The following is a 26,055-nucleotide window of genomic DNA, read 5'->3' on the forward strand; positions in this document are numbered from 1 at the left end:
ATGAACAGACCAGCAAGGAAGCGACACAGTGAATTAGAATTGGGAAATATTCCCCCTTTTAGGCTATGTTCACACGTTGCCTTTTGCTGCGTTTTTTCCGCTCAGGCAAAACCTGATCTCTTGGCAGTAAAGAAGCAGCTTTAAAAAGCAGGTAGTGCTGAGTTTTTGCTGCATTTTTACTGTTGCTTGTGCATGCTGATAACGTTTAGTGCCTCCCCAAAATAAAGATGATGCAACTTCCTTAGGGTATGTTTCCAGGTAGCGGAAACATTCAGTATTTGCTGCGGACTGAACGCTGCGTACAGCTGCAGCGCTAAATCCGCAGTGCGCAGGCGTCGGGAGAGGTCTGGCGCCTGCGCACTGCAGAATTCTCAACAGGGCAGAGCAATGTGCCTGCGCCGGAGCCATTTCAGGACGGGAGAAGAGGACGTCATCGCATGAAGAAGGGAGGCGCCGGACCAGACCGCAACACCCATCGGACCGGACCGCCCACCTCGGTGAGTATAATATAACGTGTTTTTCTTCTCTTTCAGGTTACATCGGAGGCTTATCTACAGCATTACAGAATGCTATAGATAAGCCCCCGAAGTCTATGCCGGCAGCTAATAGGGGAAAAAAAGGGTGACAGATTCCCTTTAATACTTTGTAGAGAATCCTTTGCAGGCAATGACTGCCTGAAGTCTGGAAGCCATGATTGTCACCAAAGGTTGGTTTCCTCCTTTGTGATGCTTTGCCAGGATTTCACTGCAGCTGACTTCAGTTGTAACTTGTTTGTAAGTCTTTGTGCCTTAAGTTTTGTCTTAACCCCTTAGTACCAGGCCAAATTTTTCGGATCTGACCAGTGTCACTTTATGTGGTAATAACTCTAGAATGCTTCAACAGATCTCATTGATTTTGAGACTGTTTTTTCGTGGCATACAGTAGTTTATGCTAATAGTAAATGTATGTATATTCTATGTTGAATAAAAATATCCGAAATGTGTCAAAAAGTTCCCAATATTAGCAATTTTCAAACTTTGAATGATTATCCCTTTAATCCAGACAGTCCACATAAATTAGTAATTAAATAGCATTTCCCTCAAGTCTGCTTTATATCGGCACTATTTTTAAAATATCCTTTTAATTTGTTAGGATGTTAGGTTTAAAACTGTTGCAGAAATTTTTCATGAAAATTTACAAAACTTACTTTTTTAGGGACCTATTCAGTTTTGAAGTGACTGGCAGACCTATATGTTGAAAAATTTTCAAAAGTGAGACCATTGTAAAAACAGCACCCCTCAGCGTATTCAAAACTGCTGTCAGGTACATTATTAACCATTCGGATGCTCTTTAGCAATTAGTACAATGTGACATAACAGGAAGCAAAAATTTTATTTTTATCACCTAAATGTTGCTAACTTCTGAACAGGCCGCTATAGCTGGCAGGCTCTAAGGCCATTATTTTGCCATGAATTGCCATGGCAAACATCAGGACCACAGAATCGTGATCTCTGGGCGCTGATGGGGTTAAAGAGAGCCCCCACACAGTGTTAACTATTTATATGCTGCAGTCACTATTGACAGCTGCATTTAAGGGGTTAAAAAGCCATGGTAGGTGACAACACCAAGGCTGATACAGCAAGGTGTCAGCTATAGTGTACAGTCGACAGTTGAAGCATTTTCACCAGTTGGGATGCTTGTGTCTGATATCTGAGGTCAGTAAAAAGACTTATTGGTGGTCACTAGGTGATTAAGCATGTGAAATGCTGCTCGAGATCGGGTTCAGATCTGGTGATTGACTGTCAGTGCAGAATATTCTACTTCTATGCCTTGAAAAAAAAAAAGCTGCTGTATGTGTTCGGTCATTGTCTATGTGTACGTGAAGTGTCGTCCAATCAACCTTGCTGCATTTGGTTGAATCTGAGCAGAAAGTATCGCCCTGTACACGTCACAATTCATCCGGCTCCTTCATTGGAAGCCATGATTGCCCATGCCATCACATTGCCTCCACCATGTTTTACAGAGGATGTGGTCTGCTTCGGATCAGGAGCTGTTCCAAGTCTTCTCTATAGTTTCTTCTTATAGTCATTCTATAGGTTGATCTTAGTTTCATCTGCACAAAGAATGCTTTTCCAGAACTGGGCTGGCTTCCTTTAGATGTTTTTTTGGCAAAGTCTAATATGGCCTTTTTATTTGGTTTGCACCTTGTGGTGAACCATCTTGCTCTCATGAACTCTTCTCTTACCATCCAGGCCTTTAGGAGTTCCCAAGCTCACCAGTGACCTCTATTTTTGCAGAATGTACCATACGGTTATTTTGTGAACTCTCAACTCTTCTGCTCTCTCTCTGAAGGATTTCTTTTTTTTTTCAGCTTAATGATGGTCTGTTTCTATTCCATTGAGAGGTCCTTTGACAACATATTGTGAGTTCAGGGCAACAACTTTCAAATGCAAATGCTACACCTGGAATCAACTCCAGACCTTTTACCTGCTTAATTAGTGATGGATTATTGAGAGCCCATGCAGCCTGTTAAAGAGCTTTTGCGATTAACTGTCCAATTACTTTAGGTTCTTTTAAAAAAAAAGGCAGCTACATATTAAAGAGCGGTAAACCCTTCCTAAACACTTACTCCAACTATGATGTACATACCCTCAAATTAAAGCTTAAAGTCTGCAGTTTGAGTAGATATTGATTATATAATTTCACGTGCACACGTTGAGCATTTTGTGAGTTTTTTACCTCAGTATTTGTAATCCAAAACCCGGACTGGATAAAAAAAAAAAATGCAGACGTGGTGCACATGTTGCCATTACAGTTTTCCTCTGACTGCTCCTGATTTTGGCTTAAAAATACTGGCGATAAAAAACCAAAATACTCAACATGTGCACGTGGCCTAACTATCTTGAATATGTTTTGATAAACAGTTAAATGCCAAAACTTGTGTCACTGTCTAAATACTTCTGGATTGAACTGTATATAAAATCACACCTTTCACAATGATGGACACAACTCTCCTGCTCCACCCTCATGCTCCGTGACCTCTGCACACGTCACCCAGCATGCCCACAATACAAGAGGGACAGTAATGACACGTGGCAGATTTACAGCAGCTTTTAATACAAGTATTATCCACATAAATTGCTACGAAAATCAGTGATACGCTCTGTTCTGAATGTCTTAAGTAAACCTTGAAGTCTGCATTTTTTCAGTGTCCTTCTGATAGATGAAGAATCAAATGTACACAACAGATTTATAGTGGTTGCAGAAGAGCAAAAGTGATGACCACATGGTTAAACAGGGATCCCAACAATCAGACCTATAACAGCCTACATAGAGTACTGAAAGTTAAAACTCATGAGCTAGAAAACTGCATTATTTATCACTTACTGTGAACTTTGGTAAAGGCGATCAATATATGCAGGGCGATTACACCTTTAAGAGTTATCTAATGCCAAGTTAACAGCTGTTTCTCATTACCACAGAGGCCTTTGTCTAAGCTTTCTTGGAACAAGCCAGACATTAATCATTAGAAGCATTCCACTTGGACTAACCCTTTCCTCTTCATTTCTTGGAATCCTAAACAGCAGCTCATCCTGCGCCCAACATGAAAACCTGATCCGCAAACAATTAGTTCTCCTTTCTAAGCACAAGTCTATTTTTGAAAAATACCCATTACTGTCAATAGGAATGTTCAGTAGACCTCATGCAATGAGGATTTCTACATCTAACTTGTGAATAACCATTGAAAGTAATTATACTGCAGTCAAAATATCGCTACATGTCAAGAGTTGCGACCAAGGCATCGAATGAAGAGTACTCCTTCCTCTTTTTAGCTTCTCTTAGGCACAACAATTATACACTGCTCAAAAAAAAATAAAAATAAATAAAGGGAACACTAAAATACCACATCCTAGATATCTCTGAATAAAATATTCCAGTTGAAAATTTTTATTCATTGCATAGTGGAATGTGTTCAGAACATTAAAACATAAGAATTATCAATGTAAATCAAAATTAATATCCCATGGAGGTCTGGATTTGGAATGATACTCAAAATCAAAGTGGAAAATCAAATTACAGGCTGATCCAACTTCAGTGGAAATGCCTCACAATAAGGAAAAGATGGTCAATCTAGTATGTGGCCTCCACGTGCCTGTATGACCTTCCTACAACGCCTGGGCATGCTCCTGATGAGTCGGCAGATGGTCTGCTGAAGGATCTCCTCCCAGACCTGGACTAAAGCATCCGCCAACTCCTGGGCAGTCTGTGGCGCAACGTGACATTGGTGGATGGAGTGAGATATGATGTCCCAGATGTGCTCAATCGGATTCAGGTTTGGGGAATGGGCGGGCCAGACCATAGCTTCAATGCGTTGATCTTGCAGGAACTGCTGACACTCCAGCCACATGAGGTCTGGCATTGTCCTGCATTAGGAGGAACTCAGGGCCAACCGCACCAGCATATGGTCTCACAAGGGGTCTGGGGATCTCATCTTGGTACCTAATGGCACTCAGGCTACCTCTGGCAAGCACATGGAGTGTGCGGCCCTCCAAGCAGATCACTTTTCACGGCGTTTTCAGACTCTGTCACATGTGCTCAGTGTGAACCTGCTTTCATCTGTGAAGAGCACAGAGCGTCAGTGGCGAATTTGCCAATCCTGGTGTTCTGTGGCAAATGCCAAGCATCCTGCACGGTGTTGGGCTGTGAGCACAACCCCCATCTGAGGACGTCGGGTCCTCAGACCATCCTCATGGAGTCGGTTTCTCACCGTTTGTGCAGACACATGCACATTTGTGGCCTGCTGGAGGTCATTTTGCAGGGCTCTGGCAGTGCTGCTCCTTGCACAAAGGCTGAGGAAGCTATCCTGGTGCTGGGTTGTTGCCCTCCTACGGCCCCCTCCACGTCTCCTGGTGTACTGGCCTGTCTCCTGGTAGCGCCTCCAGCCTCTGGACACTACGCTGACAGACACAGCAAACCTTCACAGATCACATCGATGTGCGATCCTGGATGAGCTGCACTAAATGAGCCACTTGTGTGGGTTGTAGAGTCCTTCTCATGCTACCACAAGTGTGAAAGCACAACCAACAATGAAAAGTGACCAAAACATCAGCCAGAAAGCATTGGTAATGAGGTGCGGTCCCCACCTGTAGAACCACTCTGTTATTGAGTGGGTCTTGATAATTGCCAATAATTTCCATCTGTTGTCTATTCCATTTGCACAACAGCATATGAAATTGATTGTCAATCAGTGTTCTTTCTTAAGTAGACAGTTTGATTTCACACAAGATTGATTTACTTGGAGTTATATTCTGTTGTTTAAGTGTTCCCTTTATTTTTTTGAGTAGTGTATTTTTATCAAAGCAGCAAGCTGTTATAGCCCTGTTCACTAAAAACCTTGTCTTCACACAGAATCTGTCACCAGGTATTTGCTGCCCCATCTAAAAGTAGTAGAGCTCCAGGTTCTTGCTTTTGTTTTGATTTTGATTCATGCTTTAATTTTGATAAAATCACTATTCCCTTCTACTGCAGCTCTGCTTGTCCTCTCAATGGAGAGCTCCTGCTATAACGTCCCTGACATTTCTAAGCTCCAAATATACTCGACCCACTAACTGATACACAACTTTCTCAGTATACACAATGCAAGCAGAAAGCAGTCAATTACTGTATTAGGAAGAGTTAGGAAGGGCTCATCATTGAGAAGACTAGCATTGTTGCAGCAGAAATTAGGGCAAGAAGGCCAATAAGTGACATACACCGTGGGAAGAAGGATCTCTCTTCCTATATATTTTATGATGCCCACAGATTGGAAAGCATAAACCTGGTGACTAAACAGTCCTTTAAGGATACTTTGACATAAATTTTTCTACTGCTTATCTTTACCAAATATGAAGGAAATTGTGCATGTTTTTCATTAGGATTTTGTTAGGCTATTTTCACACTTTCGTTTTTTTGCGCTGCGTTTTTTTCCTATACTTAACATGGGTGCGCAGTCATGCGTTTGTAAGCGCATGCGTTTCTTTCTAGTGTGCGCCCGGGCGCACAAAATGCATCTTGTTGCATTTTTTGTGCATCCGACCTGTCTCAAAAAAACGCATGTGCACGCAATGCGCACAAAATTCACCCAAAACCTATTAATGTCTATGGGAGAGACCATGCGCAAAAAACAAGAAAACGCATTAAAAACAGCATGATGCGTTTTTATGAGCGTTTGCACTGCGCACGCAGCGCAAAAAAACGCAAGTGTGAAAGTAGCCTTACAGGTTTCCCTGAATGCACTACAAAGGGGAAAATTCACAGTGAAGATCAGCAGAAAACAATATACGGTAGATTTGTAATCAATGCAGCATGTCAATTACAGCACAGAATTTCTTCACAGTGTGGATGGAATGTTATTTTATACACTGTACTGCCACTGTAAGACAGTAAAACTGCAAATTTTCTTAAAATGTACAAAATATCAGTCATATGTACATACACTGCTCAAAAAATAAAGGGAACACTTAAACAACAGAATATAACTCCAAGTAAATCAAACTTCTGTGAAATCAAACTGTCCACTTAGGAAGCAACACTGATTGACAATCAATTTCACATGCAGATATGCAAATGGAATAGACAACAGATGGAAATTATTGGCAATTATCAAGACACCCTCAATAAAGGAGTTGTTCTACAGGTGGGGACCACAGACCACATCTCATTACCAATGCTTTCGGGCTGATGTTTTGGTCACTTTTGACTGTTGGTTGTGCTTTCAAACTCGTGGTAGCATGAGACAGACTCTACAACCCACACAAGTGGCTCAGGTAGTGCAGCTCATCCAGGATGGCACATCAATGTGAGCTGTGGCAAGGTTTGCTGTGTCTGTCAGCGTAGTGTCCAGAGGCTGGAGGCACTACCAGGAGACAGACCAGTACACCAGGAGATGTGGAGGGGGCTGTAGGAGGGCAACAACCCAGCAGCAGGACCGCTACTTCCACCTTTGTGCAAGGAGGAACAGGAGGAGCACTGATAGAGCCCTGCAAAATGACCTCCAGCAGGCCACAAATGTGCATGTGTCTGCACTAACCGTTAGAAACCGACTCCATGAGGATGGTCTGAGGGCCCGATGTCCACCGATGGGGGTTGTGCTCACAGCCCAACACCATGCAGGACGCTTGGCATTTGCCACAGAACACCAGGATTGGCAAATTCGCCACTGGTGCCCTGTGCTCTTCACAGATGAAAGCAGGTTCACACTGAGCACGTGACAGAGTCTAGAGACACAGTGAGAGCGATCTGCTGCCAGCAACATCCTTCAGCATGACTGGTTTGGCAGTGGGTCAGTAATGGTGTGGTGAGGCATTTCTTTGGAGGGCTGCACAGCCAGAGGTAGCCTGACTACCATTAGGCACCAAGATGAGATCCTCAGACCTCTTGTGAAACCATATGCTGGTGCGGTTGTCCCTGGGTTCCTACTAATGCAGGACAATGCCAGACCTCACATGGCTGGAGTATGTCAGCAGTTTCTGTAAGATGAAGGCATTGAAGCTATGGACTGGCCCGCCCGTTCCCCAGACCTGAATCCGATGAGCATATCTGGGACATCATGTCTAGCTCCATCCACCAACGTCACGTTGCACCTGACTGTCCAGGACTCGGCGGATGTTTTAGTCCAGGTCAGGCAGATCTCCCAGTAGACCATCCGCACCTCATCAGAAGCATGCCCAGGCGTTGTACAGAAGGGAGGTCATACAGGCACGTGGAGGCCACACACAATACTGAGCCTCATTTTGTCTTGTTTTAAGGACATTATAGTCCACTTTAATTTTGTGTGCGACTCCAAATCCAGGCCTCCATTGGTTAATAAATTTCATTCCCATTGATGATTTGTGTGTGATTTTGTTGTCAGCACATTCAACTTTGTTGAACAAAGTATTCAACGAGAATATTTCATTCATTCAGATCTAGGATGTGTTATTTGAGTGCTTCCTTTATTTTTTTGAGCAGTGTATATTTATCGCAAACGTAGTTGATATCGTTGACCAATTTAAAAGGGTTGACCATGTTTCTCTATTCCTGGTGACAGGTTCCTAATCACAAAACACTTAGCTGGTCATGTAAATAAGATGTAAACAAGAAGTCTCTTTGATTTTGGTACAGTATATAAGTTACTTATATGACCTTTTCTTTCTAAGCCTAGAAAATTCTTTAATCTTGAGGCATTATAGAAATATATTAAGTTCCCAAATAACACTCCGCAACATTGAAACTGCAACATCAAGAAGGAAATTGAGGAATACTGGAAATCTCAGGATCAATAGACATCTTGATAATATGCAAGTGATGAAAAAATGGAAACAGTTTTCAAAACATCTAATTTATTTAGTATCAAGGTCGATCACCATGGGCAGAAATGCACATGCGTGCACACACACACTCTTACAAGCCTCTGCATGCTATCAATTAGTTTATTAAGGGTTATCTGAGGAATGTAATGCCATGCTGAATGCACACGGACATGCAAATCATTAAAGGGAACCTGTCAGGTCCCCCATGCCCTTCGACCCAGCAGCATTCACCTATGTATGAGTAATTTCCCTGCCTAACCAATCTTGTATAATGTTATTACGTGACAACAAGGTATAAAAAAGCATTTATAATGTCTCCGTTTGCTATGCTAATGAGGGCCTTGACTAGTCCATGGGGTAATAGTTTCCCCAGACTAGTCAGCCCTCTTTCCATGTTATGATGATGACGCTCGTGCAAATTACCAATGATGCAAATTTAGCGCATGCGCACTGCTCATTCCGACAACATGACTGCGTCTCTGAAACCGGGGGTACACTGTGCATGATCGAAAGCTACCTTCTAAACTTCCGGACATTCCCAGTGCTCGCCTATGAATCCGGGAAGCGTACCCCCGGCTTCAGAGACACAGTGATGCTGCTGGAATGAGCAGCACGCATGTGCCAGACTTGAAACACCAGTGATGATGTCACTCGTGAAAATTATCTTATCATACCCGCAGAGGCGTGATAACATGGAAAAAGGGTAACTAGTCTGGGGCAACTAATGCCCCATCGACTAGTCAAATCCCTCCATTAGCATTATAAATGGGGACATCATAAACGCTTATATTTATACCTTGTTTTCACTCAAAGTTATACAGGGTTGGTTAGGTAAGGAATTTGCTCATACAAAGGAGAATGCTGCTGGATTGGAGGGAATGGGGGACCCGACAGTTTCCCTTTAAGATGCACTGTTGACAGCTGCCTGTGCAATTGTTGACCAATCAAGTCTGAAACGAGTGCTAAAACCACTGTAGATTTCACTGCAAAAACTTTGAGGCAGATAAGACAAGTTAGTTTTTCCTGCATAACATCTATAAGAATATAGAAGGAAGGATAATCACACTTGGCACAGCATGTTGGTACTGGTTCTAGTTGCAAATATGATGCTGAATCATGCATCATGGAATTGATAGAGCACAGAGGGGAAAAAAAGCAATCTAACATTCAAGGTGAAGACTATACAGAAGCAAGGAAGAGGATTGACAAGAGGGAAGTAAGAACAATATATGTAATACAGATTTTATAATATATACATAGAAGTAATATATATTTTATACATATACAGTACAGACCAAAAGTTTGGACACACCTTCTCATTCAAAGAGTTTTCTTTATTTTCATGACTATGAAAATTCTAGATTCACTCTGAAGGCATCAAAATTATGAATTAACACATGTGGAATTATATAATTAACAAAAAAGTGTGAAACAACTGAAAATACTGTATGTCTTATATTCTAGGTTCTTCAAAGTAGCCACCTTTTGCTTTGATTACTGCTTTGCACACTCTTGGCATTCTCTTGATGAGCTTCAAGAGGTAGTCACCGGAAATGGTTTTCACTTCACAGTTGTGCCCTGTCAGGTTTAATAAGTGGGATCTCTTGCCTTATAAATGGGTTAGGACCATCAGTTGTGTTGTGCAGAAGTCTGGTGGATACATAGCTGATAGTCCTACTGAACAGACTGTTAGAATTTGCATTATGGCAAGAAAAAAACAGATAAGTACACACACACACACAGGGGTTGGACAAAATAATGGAAACACCTAACGTTTTGGCATCATAATCTTCGAACATGTTATAAACATGCAAACCGTGACATATGGTAATGTTTTGTAGTTGATTATTTGTGTTATATGATATGTGTATGTAAATTAACTGTTTGTTTTGCAGAATTGTAAGAACATTGATGAGAACCTGATACCAATGGCAGACCTCTCGGATTTTCAAAGAGGCCAAATCGTTGGTGCTCGTATGGCAGGCGCTAGTGTAACAGAAAGTGCCCGGATGCTTGGCGTGTCAAGAGGTACTGTCTCCAAAGTAATGCGTTTGAAAGAGAAGGAAAAACGTCCGCAGCAAAGCACAGGTCCGGCCGAAAGTCGAAGTTGACTGAGAGAGACCGTCTGACTCTAAAGCGTATTGTGGGAGAGGATCGCAAGCCCACGGCTCTGAAAATCACTGCTGAGCTCAATGAACACCTACAGAACCCAGTTTCCACGAAATCTGTTCGTTGGGAGCTGCACAAATCTGGATTCCACGGAAGAGCTGAAATTAGAAAACCGCTGCTCTCAATGACAAATGTTTCCAAGCGTTTAGAGTGGTGTAGAAACCTCCAGAATTGGTCCCTCGAGCAGTGGAAACATGTGATATTCTCAGACGAATCATCTTTTACCCTATTTCCGACCTCCGGCCGAGTGTACGTTTGGAGACAGCCGAAAGAAGCATTCCATCCAGACTGCCTTCTCCCAACCGTAAAACATGGTGGAGGTTCTGTGATGATCTGGGGTGCTATTTTTTGGAGATCCTCCGGGCCAATGATATCCCTTCATGGAAGAATTAACAGCCAAGATTATTTAGGCATTTTGGCCGACCAAGTGCATCCTATGGTTCAAGCACTGTTCCCGGAGGGGAACGCCATCTTTCAGGATGATAATGCACCAATTCATACAGCTAGAATCGTTAAAGCATGGCACGAGGAACATTCTAATGAAGTTGAGCATCTCATCTGGTCCCCACAATCCCCAGACCTCAACATTACTGAGCATTTATGGTCGATTTTAGAGATTCAAGTTAGAAGTCGATTTCCGCCGCCATCGTCGCTCAAAGAACTGGAGGGTGTTTTAACTGAAGAATGGGCTAAAATTCCTTTGGAAACAATTCACACCTTGTATAAATCCATACAAAATATATATATATATATATATATATATATATATATATATATGCACATCATGACAATTAGATGGGAAATAAAGAAATAAAAAAAAAGTGCTGAACTAATTCTTTAAGTTGAGCATCTTCAGTATGCGCCCCCATCCTGTTTTCACATCCTCCACTGTACTTACAGATAAAAACATCCTGTGACAGATTTAGGGTATTTTTCCATGCGGCGTATTGGCAGTGCTTTGGACGCAGGTCCGTCCAAAGCGCTGTCGGATTTTGTACGTGCAGTGATTCCTCATGTATACATAGAACAGCGCTATTTATCTTGCGGAGACTTAGTGTCTCTGCAAGATAAATAGACATGCTGAGGTCCGTGCACGCATAGTGGAGAGGAGATTTCATAAAATCCCCTCCACTATGCTGTAACATCTGGACGTTGCGGCCAATCCGCAGCGTTTACTGACCGTGAAAACATACCCTTACAGATCTAGGATTTCCCATGAGTGCCTCTAGACTACGCCTTTATGTAAACTTTGGAGAAAATATCTGGGTACGTCTAATATTAAAAGCGCTCAAATCTTGGTAAAAGGAACATTATCAGTGGGAGGCATGGTGGCTCAGTGGATAGCACTGCAGCCTTGCAGCGCTGGAGTCCTGGGTTCAAATCCCACCAAGGAAAACTGGGTGAGTTTGTATGTTCTCCCCGTGTTTGCCTGGGTTTGGTTTCCTCCCACACTCCAAAAAACATACTGATATGGAATCTAGATTGTGAGCTTCATCGGGTACAGTGATGATAACTTATGCAAACTGTAATGCGCTGCAGAATATGTTAGCGTTATATAAAAAGATTATTATTATTATCAGAACTCTGCATGAACAGAACTCAAGATGCGCTCTTACAAAATGCTACATCGACTTACTTCCTTCAGCTCAATTAGGTTTCATTCATATATGGCAGGACCAGGACTCTCAGCTCGCCAAGCAGTCACCCACCTCTCTCCATCGAACTACCGTATATACTCGTGTATAAGCCGACCTGCGTATAAGCCGACCCCCTAATTTTGCCACAAAAAACTGGGAAAACGTATTGACTTGTGTATAAGCAGAGGGTGGTGCTGCACAAGGGTTAATGGTTGTCCAAAAAGATTCTCCAAGGATAAATACCCCCATATATTGCTGCACAAGGGTTAATGGTGTCCCAAGTAGAAGCTCCATACATATATACCCCCATATGCTGCACAAGGGTTAATGGTGGCCCAAGTAGAAGCTCCATAGAAAAAATACCCCCCCACATGCTGCACAAGGGTTAATGGTGTCCCAAGTAGAAGCTCCATACATATATACCCCCATATGCTGCACAAGGGTTAATGGTGGCCCAAGTAGAAGCTCCATAGAAAAAATACCCCCCCCCCATATGCTGCTGACGCTGCTGCTATAAAAAAAAAAAAAAAAAAAAAAAAAAAAAAAAGACATACTAACCTCTCAGTCGCTGGGGGCCAGGTGCCGGTGTCGCCGCTGGGTCAGGCCCCTGGCACTGGCTATATTTACCGTTCCCGGTTCCATCGCTGTTACCCGGGTCCTGTGCAGTGACGATAGTAGAGGGCGCGCACTGACTACGTCATTGTGCCCTCCGCTAAGTCACAACCAGAGGACCCGGAGACAGCGATGGAAAGGGGAGCAGTAAGTATTGCTCTACTACCCCGTCAGGCTTACCAGCCCCCTCCTGGCTCCCGGTCTCTTCAGCCCAGAGCCCCTGCTTCCAGCATGATGTCGGCGTCCCAGGCTGTTCCTGCATTCAGCGGTCACGTGGTACTGCTCATTAAATATGCGCATATTCATGAGTTTGATGAGCAGTACCACGTGACCGCTCAATGCAGGAACAGCAGGGACACAGATCATGGGGGCTGCAGAGACCATGCCAGGAGGGGGGGGGGGGGGAGTATGGTCTCTGACACCCCCCACCCCCCCGCCGACCCCCGTATATATAAGCCGAGAGGGAGACTTTCAGCCCAAAAAAATGGGCTGAAAATCTTGGCTTATACACGAGTATATACGGTATATGAAAAATGGAGTGGACATGAACTGGAGCTTCGCTTAACTCCCGTCCTCCCCACAGGTGACGGTCTCAGAAGGACTTCTATTTCTCAAGTATTTACTGGCGATCTTATGCATTTGGCATAAATGCTTGAGATTATTAACCCCTCCATGATTGATGACTTATATTAACGCCATCGGCCGTGTCACTGAATTTGATGCAGACTCTGGCGCTGAAACGCATCTTTCCCTGCAATTGATGGCTGATTTAATCATCTATCAAGTGCCTCTAACAGCTGCGGGTGGATTCTAGATTCACCAGCGTCTGTTAACCAGTTAAATGTCGCTGTCAACCACTGGCAGCAGCATTTAACATGCGTCGGCAAGAAGCGCGTCACAAACTCCGCCCATTGGCGCCCTGTGATCACGTGGTAAGGGCGCCTATGGGCGGAGTTTGTGACGCACATTCGGCCAGCGCGTGTTAAATGCCACTATCAGTGGATTGACTGTGACATTTAACTGGTTACCAGCCGTTAGAGGCACTTGATAGCTGATTAAGCCATTATGTCTTGATGGCCGATTAAATAGGTTGTCTGCAGAAGACCCCGTGCATGTCATCATGATGCTCCTGTATAGGCCAGGTCCTGGCTGTAGTTCAAAAGAGATTGTGATTTTTGCTATACATGGCAATGCTGAAGCACTGCTATGAATAGCACAGATATCTCCCAAATGGGTTATTAAATAAAGTAAAAAAGTTAAAAAAAAAAAAAAAAAAAAAAAATACATATATGGTATTGCTGCATTCAGAAACGTTCGATCAAAATAAAAAGTGAATTAATCCAATCGGTAAACAACGTAGAAAAAAAATCAATACGCCGGAATTCCATAATTATGCAATAAGAGGCAATCAAACCATTGTATCCATCACAAAATAGCACAAATAAAAACCTCAGTTCAGGTCGTAAATAAAAAATAAGACCTCACCCAGCCCCCCAGATCCCGAAAAATGGAAACGGTACAGGTCTCGGAAAATGGCAATAAACGCAAAACGTTTTTTCATACGAATTTTTTTTTCACCACTTAAATAAGAACTAGCCTACACAAGTTCGGCATCGCCACACTCATACTGACCTGGAGAATCATATTGCCAAGTCAGCTTTTCCATTTAGTGAACATAGTAAATAAAAAAAAAATAATTATGCAATTGCACTTTTTTTTGCAATTTCACCACACTATTTTTTTCTCGTTTTCCAGAACACTGTGGTGAACTCAATAGTGCCATTCAGAAGTACTACTTGTCCCACAAAAGACAAGACCTAAAACGTTTACATTGATGGAAAAATAAAAAAAAATTAAAAAGTTAGGTCTCTTGGAAGAAAGGGAGGAGAAAACAACCAAAAAAAAAAAAAAAAACCGGGTGAAGGAGTTAGCTACTGCTTTTGAAAATATTACACAGCCTTACTGGCTAAATTACTTAGATTTACTGGGCCCATATCTGCTTGTATAAAGACTGTATATTTAAGGAGTCAGTCCTATGTACTGCTGATGCATAAAACTTGGGATTCATGAAAGCTTACTGAGAAATCCCCTTTAGGCTATGGGCCTATGTAGCGTTTTAAACCGGACACTCAAAACCGGACTCCTTCCCAGAAAACGCGCGTTTTTTTCCCCGCGCAATTTTTCCACGATTATGTTCGCGTTTTTGCCGCGATTTTCGCATGCGGAATTCAAGCATTTTCCAAGCGATTTGAAGCATCGCTTGGAAAGTGATTGACAGGTTGGTCACACTCGTCAAACATAGTGTTTGACGAGTGTCACCAGGTTTTTTACTATTGAGGCCGCCTATGCGGCATCAATAGTAAAAGATAGAATGTTAACTGATAAAAAAAAAATAAAAAAATCGGGGTATATTTACTTTCCGACGTCCCGCGCAGCCTCAGCGACGCTCCCGTTCCCAGCGATGCCTTGCGAGACCTGTGATGACGTTGGTCTCGCGTTGCTATGGCGATCTCACGAGACCGCTAGAGTAACGCGAGACTACGTCATCACAGGTCCTTGCCGCAAGGCATTACTGGGAACGCTGAGGCCCGGGAAGGCTGCGCGTGATGCCGGAAGGTAAATATACCCCGATTTGTTATTTTTTATTCTTTTTTTTTTACAGGGGTATGGTACCCAGGACCTGGAGGACAGTCTCCTCTCCTCCACACCGTGGGTACCAACCGCACATGAGACGCTTAACTTCCCGCTTGGTGGGCATAGCCACATGCGGGAAGTAAGCGATTCTCATGCATTCCTATGGGTAAGGAATCGCGGCAATTCTTTGCGATACCGCAGAAAGAATGAGCATGCTGCGATTTTTTCCGCGATGCGATTCCGCTGCAGAAAAAAGCGCAGCATTAGTACAGCATGTGCAGAATGCCATAGGAATGCATGGGGGCGTTCTGTACGAGTTTTTTAAACGTTTTCGCACCGAAAAAAATCGCTGCAAAAACGCTTAAAAAACGCATAGTGGGCACACAGCCTTAATCTACGAACACAGGATGTTCAGTGAGATCGCCATAATAAAACCGCTGTCCTTATATACTAATAGCACTAATCATATGCCAGTAAAGTAGGCCATGTTATATCGGCAGTACCCAGTAAGCTGTAATGTGCACATGACAGCTTGTAAGGGTTGCACTTACACCAGTTCCTAAATAATTACAACCAGATGCATCTATGTTTTATGAGAATTGTCAAAGTTTTTTTTTTACTTTCCATCCAAAGGCCCCAAATGACAAACTTCCAAGTCACTCACAGAAAAAGTCTAGGATGTTACGAAGACCAACGAATCAGGTCATCGCTATACTTGGCCAAGAAAATGTGTCTTATGTGAAAAAAAACAAGCAGTATGTGGCAAATTTCACTCATTATAATAGGATTATCATTACTTTAAGGGTTCACTCACACAAGCAGATAATCGTTCCAAGGATAGAAGATGAGATCGTAACTCACAACGAGCAAATAATGTCAGACATTAGTGTTTACACAGGACTAGAACCGTGACTGAAATGGTGGAATAGCTACAGATAATCTGAAGGGTAGGTGTCTTCAACACTCAAATCTCATATGTGATAGTAATTATTTCAAACTAGATGGTGGCCCGATTCTAACGCATCAGGTATTCTAGAATATATATGCAGTTTATTTTTGAAGATTTAATAATAATGCAATAATGCACCCCCCAATCCTGATATGTATGGTTCTCTCACCCCCAATCCTGATATGCATGCTACCCCTCAACCCCCAACCCTGGTATGCATGGTCCCCTGACCCCCCCAAACCTGGAATGCATGGTCCCCTCACCCCCCAATCCTGGTATGCATGGTCCCCTCACCCCCTTATCCTGGTATGCATGGTCCCCTCACCCCCTTATCCTGGTATGCATGGTATCCTCACCCCCCTTTCCTGGTATGCATGGTCCCCTCACCCCCCTTTCCTGATATGCATGGTCCCCTCACCCCCCAATCCTGGTATGCATGGTCCTCTTACCCCCCTTTTGGGGTATGCATGTTCCCCTCACCCCCCAGTCCTGGAATGCATTGTCCTCTCACCCCCAATCCTGATATGCATGGTCCCCTCACCCCCCTTTCCTGGTATGCATGGTCCCGTCACCCCCCTTTCTTGGTATGCATGGTCCCCCTCACCCCCCTTTCGTGGTATACATGGTCCCCTCACCCCCCTATCCTGGTATGCTTGGTCCCCTCACCTGGTATGCATGGTCCCCTCACCCCCCTTTCTTTGTATGCATGGTCCCCTCACCCCCCTATCCTGGTATGCATGGTCCCCTCACCCCCCAATCCTGGTATGCATGGTCCCCTCACCCCCCAATCCTGGTATGCATGGTCCCCTCACCCCCCAATCCTGGTATGTATGGTCCCCTCACCCCCCAATCCTGGTATGCATGGTCCCCTAATCCCCCAATCCTGGTATGCATGGTCCCCTCACCCCCCTTTCCTGGTATGCATGGTCCCATCACCCCCCTATCCTGGTATGCATGGTCCCCTCACTCCCCAATCCTGGTATGCATGGTCCCCTCACCCCCCAATCCTGGTATGCATGGTCCCCTCACCCCCCAATCCTGGTATGTATGGTCCCCTCACCCCCCAATCCTGGTATGCATGGTCCCCTAACCCCCCAATCCTGGTATGCATGGTCCCCTCACCCCCCAATCCTGGTATGCATGGTCCCCTCACCCCCCAATCCTGGTATGCATGGTCCCCTCACCCCCCAATCCTGGTATGCATGGTCCCCTCACCCCCCAATCCTGGTATGCATGGTCCCCTCACCCCCCAATCCTGGTATGCATGGTCCCCTCACCCCCCAATCCTGGTATGCATGGTCCCCTCACCCCCCAATCCTGGTATGTATGGTCCCCTCACCCCCCAATCCTGGTATGTATGGTCCCCTCACCCCCCAATCCTGGTATGCATGGTCCCCTAATCCCCCAATCCTGGTATGCATGGTCCCCTCACCCCCCAATCCTGGTATGCATGGTCCCCTCACCCCCCAATCCTGGTATGCATGGTCCCCTCACCCCCCTTTCCTGGTATGCATGGTCCCCTCACCCCCCTTTCCGTGTAGCCGCGACCAATCAGCGTCGCGGCCCTGTACAAAAATATTAAAAAAAAAAAAAAAAAAAAAAAAGTTATTTTCACCTTCCGACAGCCTCCTGTCTTCTTTCCACGCGCCCGGCCTCGCGTTCCCAGTAATGCTTTGCGGCTTAGACCGCTGATGACGTCGGTCTTCTTTCTCGTTCTCGCGGAAGTGACGTCGGTCTTCTTTCTCGCTCTCGCAAGTGACGTCATCAGCGGTCTAAGCCGCAAAGCATTACTGGGAACGCGAGGCCGGGCGCGTGGAAAGAAGTCAGGAGGCCGTTGGAAGGTGAGAATAACTTTTTTTTATTTTAATTCTCTTTTTTACAGATTAAGGCCTGCGCTTGCCGCTGATTGGTCGCGGCCGCTACAAACAGATGCATCTGTCACTGATTGGTCGCCGCCGCCAGTCCGCAACCAATCAGCTGCCCGCTATTTCGGTTACAGACAGACACGATAGGGCGTTTAGATATATAGATGCATGAACTCATAAAACAATGTACAAACATTTCCATTGATACTACATTAAGAAAATATATTAAGAAACCTTTTTCGCCAATTACGAAAATGTACTTGCTCCAGTGCTCCAACTGCTATTGAACCGTTGCCTTGGAACACAGTCAACCCTATTTAAGGGAATCTCTACTCATCCTTTTCATCAGTCAAGCCTTGAATGAGCGATCAATCTCCATTTATATTACACAATCTTCTATAATAAAAAGATAATTTTTTCACCCGCTTAAACAATTTCATGCATGCTGAACGAGCGATTTGGACAAATCATTCAGTCGCTCAACGTATTCACATTACACATTGCGGACGATGGGTCATTACCACGGGAACAGAATCTGATAGATTTATCAACCAATGGTGTGTCATATTTTTTCACTCAGAATTTGACACGAAATTTGCATGTGTAGTGCCACTGGCATACAACATTTATGTGCATATGCCAAATTTGCAGTAAAAAAATTATCTGTTTGAATCCACTACTAGGATAACCCCTTTTTGATCCAAATGTTTGGCCCTCATAACATAATATACTCACCTCGTGTGCCGGCGCCGTTTCTGCGGTGTCGGGGCTCCGGTGCTGCTGCTGTGACACCGGCGCCCATTCAGAGCCGGCGTCACGGTACCCGCCTTCGGACAAATAGGACATGAAGACGAAGTCCGGGCTGCAGCTGATCTCGGACTTCCTCTTCATACGCCATTTGACATGAGAAGGGGACAGTGACGCCAGCGCTGATTGGCAACACTGTAGGAACAGCGCCAGCATGGGAGGTGAACATAAGCTTTATTATTTTATGGGGGTATGAAAAGCTGTCTAAGTAGTGGACAACATATTTAATGCGTTCACATCAGCTAATCATACAGTTCATTTTGACCAGATTCAAAACTTCCATATTTCCGAGTGTCATAATATGAAACCCCCTTCTCACCATTGATTTCGCCATCGGCCCTTCTAGTTTTCTATGCACATGTAAGCTTTATGGCTACTTTAAGCACTTTCATTCCTTCACATAATGGCAGAGTGACCTTTGGCCACCAAAGAGAGCAGCCAGCAAAGCATGGCCTCAGGCAGTTTCATAAATAGCAAAGGGGTCTTTCAGTGAACTCTGGGGCCCGCTTTGTTAAACTTACATAGTTAACATAACTCTGCAAAACCCATAAATTAGCTTGTTGCTTACAGGCTGGGACAATAAAGCAAGCGATTTTAATAGCCATTAAAGTAAGAAAAGTCTGACGCGATTAAAAAATGAAAGGCCATGATAAAACATGTGACCGGTTTGCTGGAATTTATCTTAAGGTAACTTTACCACACACATAAAAGTTACTCCAGAGGAACCAGGACTATCGGGAAGTAGAAGAAAGTGGCTTCCAAGAAACCCTGGCTGTTCTGATAGTAACTAGATATTAACCCATTAAAGAATTGCATCCCTTATTTACAATATTATATATGTGACAAGGCATCATCTTGACAAATTTTGTTTGTGAGGAAACATGGAACCTAGCAGCCTGGAAATGAAGAAGAAAAGCATGGCTACTTTCATCCACAGCTTTAGCAGGTCACAGATTAGAATGAAATGTCTTGGACATCTCCTTAAATACGTACCTGTAAACATTTTAGTGACTGTTCTGCTCTGTTTGCGGGCCGAACAAATAAGAAGCAGCCATGGTGGAAAGAACTCATGGTGAGTTGCTAGAAGATCAGCAATGGTTCCAGATAAGCCAGATGGTCGGAGTTCTCCTTCTGTAACATTGCATCCTTCATCAACTGAATCAACCACCAGTAGAAGGCTTTGAGGAGGAGCATTCAAGGCCAGAAGAGGGAGGAGAACACATCTGTGAATATAAAGAATATTACTCTATACCAGTCTCCAAAAACCTTTGTCCTCACTTCAACCAAATGTTATTAAGCAAGTGAAAAAGCTCTGATCCTTAGCAGAGAATGTTGAATTACCTGCATATTTTCAACCTTTTCAAAAGGCTGAATAAAATTTACAAGGGAGAGAAAAAGCTGTTGACTGACACTTCTGGTGGTGGCATATCGCCTGGTAAAACTAGTGGATCAGGAATGCTGAAATCCAACTGCTCAATCATTCTATTCCACACGTCAGAGGGAGGTGGTCACAACACAAAAAGACATTAGATAGTGGTTCCACCAAAATCAGTAGGTTCAGATTACATTTAAAGAGTATGGTCACCTTAAAACTAATAATAAAGAGTAATTCCTTCTACAAGTGTGGATTCATACCATTGCTGGATTAATGGGTGGGGGTCTGACCGCTAGAACCTGTACCAATCGGTAGAACTAGGAATTTTTAACCCCGATCAGGCATTTTGATTCCCATTAGAGTGGAGAAGCAGTACGCATGATTAGCAGAGGTTACATTCATCCTTTTTCTGCCATAAAAAGCGCTTGGCAGGACCATAAGGAAAGTCGACCATGCCCACTGCTGCTCCATACTAATGGGGATAAGAATGCACTGTTCTAACAATCAGTGCAGGCCCCAGGAGTTGTAACTCCACTAATAAATAAGTTATAATCTATTATATGGATAGGCGATAAAGGAATTGTGAAAACAAGTTAAAAATATATATTAGGGCAAAGAAGAATAAGGCATGATGGATTTTAACATGCCCAACTCTGTTCACACAGGAGATAAGCTACTGCTAGCAGTTTTTATTGGCAGCTTACGTCCCTCCTCCCACTGATACACAAGCTAGCTCCGCCAAGCGCACAGGTGCATTACAGTCATCTAATAAAGGTGCGAGAGCGAAGATAGGTGTATGGGCATCATTAGCCAAAGGTACATAAGGCAAGTATAATAGTCTCTCAGCCAGTAAGCCTCAGTCTTGTTCCAGAACATAAACCTCAGTATGTGAAATTTCACAAGTCTAATCAGTAGAAAACTAGGCACAGCTATACAATCAGCAAATTCCTCTTATTACCATGAAAAAAATTGGAAAACGCTAACTGGAAAAAGACATTGTCTGGTGAGTCATCAAAATGTGGTGAATTACTCCTTAATACAGTTTATAAAAGATTAAAATTGGTTATAGAGCTTAAGACATATGTAAAAGTATTTGGGGTGATTATGAGCAAGCTTTGTGTCCTCGTTGAAACTTCCTTTCATTTTACTAACTGTGTGTTATATAGACGCTCATGCTCAGATCGGGCAGCATTTAGCAGGTTTTTTTCTGGTTTGCCATTTTGTAAAGTTGCAAGTCCAAGAATATAATGGGGGAGCCAATGCACTTATTTTTCAAAAAAATTTACCAAAGTGAATTACATACCGTACTTTATGACTTCAACGTATCCCAATAAGCAGCAAATGAATGAAAAACAAAAATCAGACAAAAATTTTCTTCACCTTTTGCCAGGTGTCTGTACTTAAATAACAGTATTCTTTTTTATTAATCAGCCATGTAATTGGATATATCAAGAGCTGCTTTCAAAGAGAAGATTAAAAGGTACTTCACACATAGCGAGATCGTTAGCGAGATCGCTGAAACATTACAGGTTTTGTGACGCAACAGCGACCCCGCCAGCGATCTCGCTACATGTGACACATAGCGGCGACCGGCTCCCCGCTGCAATATCGCTGATCATGCTCGAATGTCCTAGGCCATTTTTTGATCGTTGGTTTCCCGCTGGCCAGCATGCATTGCTGTGTTTGACGCCATAACAACGACGAGCAACCTTGTTGGCGACTCAGAACTCAGGAACGCAGGCATGATTTTGCTTTGTCTTTTCAATGCCCCCTCAGCTCCGATTGGTGGTCTCAAATTAGGATCTTCGTAGCGTTTCCTTTTATAGGTCAGCTATCAATTATATGCAATCATAACATTTAACATGTACAGTTATAATAATCACGTGTCCCCGTGTCAGTGACTGTGGATCCACGAATAAATAGCGCACTAGCGACTCAGACAGGGACGCTGAAGCAAACCACGTAGTGATAGCGCAGTAGTGGCCACCAATCGGAGCAGAGGGGCGTGGAAAAGGCAATGCTGAAAGCGCGCCTATCGAGGTCTGAGTCATCAGAATAGCTGCTGCATGACAAGGTCCCAACGACCGCCGAGGTCGTTAAACGGATCGCCGTATCGCTGCGTCGTTGAGTAGATCTGCCTGTTTGACAGCTTACTAGCGACCATGTAGCAACGTACCAGTGATCCTTACCAGGTCGTATCATTGTCAGGATCACTGGAGCGTCGCTATATGAAATGGGACCCTTACTCTACTAGAGGAAGACACAGCTGCTTGCAAAGTGTTAATCAGTTTCCCAGCATAGAAGCAGGAAGTCTCACAAATCAGTCTATATGTTGAGACAACAATGAGCCAACTTCTGTTAACTCCAATCTTCTTTTCTTAAAGGTCCAAAAGCTATAAAAAAAAAAAAAAAAAAAAAAAAAAAAAAAAAATCAAGCTAGATAGGAAAATTTTCCGTAATGATACATTTGCGCCATTTTTTATATTTTGGTCTCCTTTAACTATGACGTAGCCTACGAAGTGATAGGTCCTCTTTAAATAAATGCTTAGAATAAACACTTTCAGTTAATAAAATGAATATGATCAGTGAACTGAACTGTACCAGCCCGACCCCCTGCGATGTGGTGGGTGGACACCCATTAAGTTGTCAATTGGAATACTTTTTATGAAAGAAATGATCAGCTTCCTTTAAGGCTATGTGCACACGTAGTTTTTTGGGTGTGCGGATTTTGGAGATAAAACCGCAGGTAAATCCGCAGGACAAAAGTCCTGTGGTTTATCTGCGGTTTTGCACCTCATAATGGATGAGGTGTAAAACTGCAGCGTTTCTGCACCAAACAATTGACATGCTGCGGATTGTAAACCGCAGCAAAACCTCGCGGAAAAATCCACAGCATGTGCACTGTCTTTTTTTTTCCATTGGAAATAAAAGGTACTGTACAACAGAATCTGCTGCGTTTCCGCAGAGCCAAAACCGCTGCGGAAACGCAGCAGATTTCACTGCGTGTGCACATACCCTAACACCAAAAGGATTACAGGGTCAATATGATCGCTTTAATTGCAGCGTGGCATACAAAATGCTCCAGACTAAAACAATTAACTTGGAGACACCTGAACTGGAAAAAATGAGAAGCTAATTTTATTTTAGGTGAAAAATGTAAATACGGTAAATATATAATTAATGCAAGACTCACAGAGTGCAGAAAATGTTTTAGAATTCTGGCCTATATACACCTTGTATATAGAGTCCTGACGCTCTGGTATTGCTCCAATATTCATCTTTGCCTTCACGCTATGTCACTCTAATATTTTCTGTTATACCCTATTTAACCTGTTACCCCATTTGTCCTCCTATTTCTCACCACGATTCATCACTCCCTGTCAAGCTCAGGTACTTTACATCACCTGCGTTCTTTCCCTATCACTCTATGTCACTTCCTTGCACACTCTTATTACCCCCATCATATCAACACGACCTGGGCAAAGGCAGAGCAAGCATTACCGTGGGCACCAGAAGCATTAGGGTGTGTGCACACGCTGCGGATCTGAAATTCAGTCTAAAATGGATATGTCGCACAATTGGTGCAAACAGAAGCAAAGAGAACTCAGATTTTTTTCATGGGATACATTTGGGTTCCGTCTTTCATTGTAAAAACCGATACACATCAGAATCCAGACGGGCTCCATTTAATCAACAGGATCCCAAAGCTTCTACTTTTTTCAATTGTGCAACACATCAGTTTTTGGCATTAATTTCGTTTTCATGTTCCTAAAAATAAAACAAATGGAATGTCCAAACTCAAGTGTGGATATAGCCTCACAGAAATACACCACACAACCCAAGCGCATTTTACACAAATGAACCAAGCTGAATACAGAGATCAAGTACAAAATCAGGTTAACCCACTGCTATACGAGTGTCTTTTGTGAAACTAAACCTCTCAGTAAGGCTGGGCTCACACGTAGCAGAACTCTCGTGGAAATTACCGCGAGAATTCTGGAATTCCATTCCACGGGAAAATCGCATTTTAAATTCCCGCGATTTTCCCGCGGAAAAACTAGCATTTTGCATGCGTAATTAGCTTGCAGAATTGCTAGCGTTTTCCAAGCGATCAGGAGCATCGCTTGGAGAACTGATTGACAGGTTGGTCACACTCGTCAAACATAGTATTTGACGAGTGTGACCAACCTTTTACTATTGAGGCCGCCTATGCAGCCTCAATAGTAAAAGATAGAATGAAAAAAATAATAAAAAAAAATATTTTGTTATTCTCACCTTCCGACGTCCCGCTCAGCCTTCCCGCCTCTCTCCCTGCTCCCGGTCCCAGTAATCCTTTGCGACAATTACCGTGATGACGTCTGTTCTCGCGAGATCGCGACGTCTCGCGGTCATTCGCTAAGACGTCGCGCGAATGACCGCGAGACTTCGCGATCCCACGAGAACGGACGTCATCGCTCGCAAAGGCTTACTGGGACCGGGAGCGTGGAGAGAGGCGGGAAGGCTGAGCGGGACGTCGGAAGGTGAGAATAACAATATTTTTTATTTTAAATTCTATTTTTTACAGGGATATGGTGCCCAAAGCCCGGAGGACAGTCTCCTCTCCTCCGGACCGTGGGTACCATCCGCAAATGTTCTGCTTACTTTTCGCATGGTGTGCACAGCCACATGCGGAAAGTAAGCAGAACAATGCATTCCTATGGGTGCTGGATCGCAGCGATTCTGCAAAATTAACGAGCATACTGCGTTTTATATCGCGAAGCGATTCCGCCACGGTAAAAACCGCAGCATTAGCACAGCATTGCGGAATCCCATAGGAATGCATGGGATGCTTATTTTTTGCGTTTTCGCGGCAAAATCGCACGGTTAAAACCGCCGCGGAAACGCAAAAAAAAAACGCCACGTGTGAACTCAGCCTAAAACTAAGTGTGCGATCACACAATGCATTCGTATGAAGGATTCATGATGCATCTTTTGCAACACGGCTCCAAAATTATATTAAAAAAGCAAATACTGTGATTTTCCAATATTGTGGGAGAAAAACATGCAACGCAAATACATGGTTTGACTGTAATCTAACAGCGTTAAAGAAAAACAGTTGTTTCTCAAGCAACAATTGTGTCACCCATCATAACTATAGAGCAAACAAGTGACTGTAGCACTGATAAAAAACTCAAATGCAAAAAAATATCATTTGCATTTTGCGTTATCCTCTCTGCTTGGAATCATTCTCTTCCTTTCATTTCTATCAATGACAGACTATAATAACTGAGCACAAGAATTCTCAAATTCCCAATTAAATACAAATGTGCCCTGAATAAATAAATCACAATGAGCCCACTGAATTTTATACTAGCAAAGTGCACATGAATAAAAAAAAAAAAAAAAAAAAAAAACATGTTCCACACTATGGTATATGAATTCTGAAAGCTAGACTATGCTGATGCTTTATGTACACTAACGTTATACCAACCGAAAGCTGGATTCACAGCTACACTGTTTAGTACTGCAGTATGATGTCCACCATGCTACTGCACATGTGCTACAACAGAAGAGAACAGTAATCCCTTTGTCGGTGCTTTCTGTATCTGAGGCAATGTACAATCCATTAACTCAGACAAATGAAAATCAGAGAAAGAGGCATTAGAGGTGAAACATGGTGAGAAATGTAAGATACAAATCATATGACAGCTAGAATAAC

General features: G+C 43.4%; 1 protein-coding gene across 4 annotated transcripts in view; it reads right to left on the bottom strand.

Moving 5' to 3' along the window:
- Window positions 1-26,055, bottom strand: part of ANKRD50 (ankyrin repeat domain containing 50) — a 74,768-nt gene that overhangs the window by 20,678 nt on the left and 28,035 nt on the right. For 2 of the 4 annotated variants that reach the window (XM_073572040.1, XM_073572041.1), the window contains exon 3: window positions 19,976-20,205. The exons of the other annotated variants lie outside the window; for them this stretch is intronic. In XM_073572040.1, the coding sequence (XP_073428141.1) occupies window positions 19,976-20,205 (230 nt within the window). The remainder of the gene's footprint in view (window positions 1-19,975; window positions 20,206-26,055) is intronic. 4 annotated transcript variants of the gene reach the window in all.

Source organism: Dendrobates tinctorius, unplaced genomic scaffold (genome assembly GCF_039654945.1).
Source record: "Dendrobates tinctorius isolate UK_male_01 unplaced genomic scaffold, ASM3965494v1 ptg000030l, whole genome shotgun sequence".
NCBI classification, from domain to species: domain Eukaryota; kingdom Metazoa; phylum Chordata; class Amphibia; order Anura; family Dendrobatidae; genus Dendrobates; species Dendrobates tinctorius.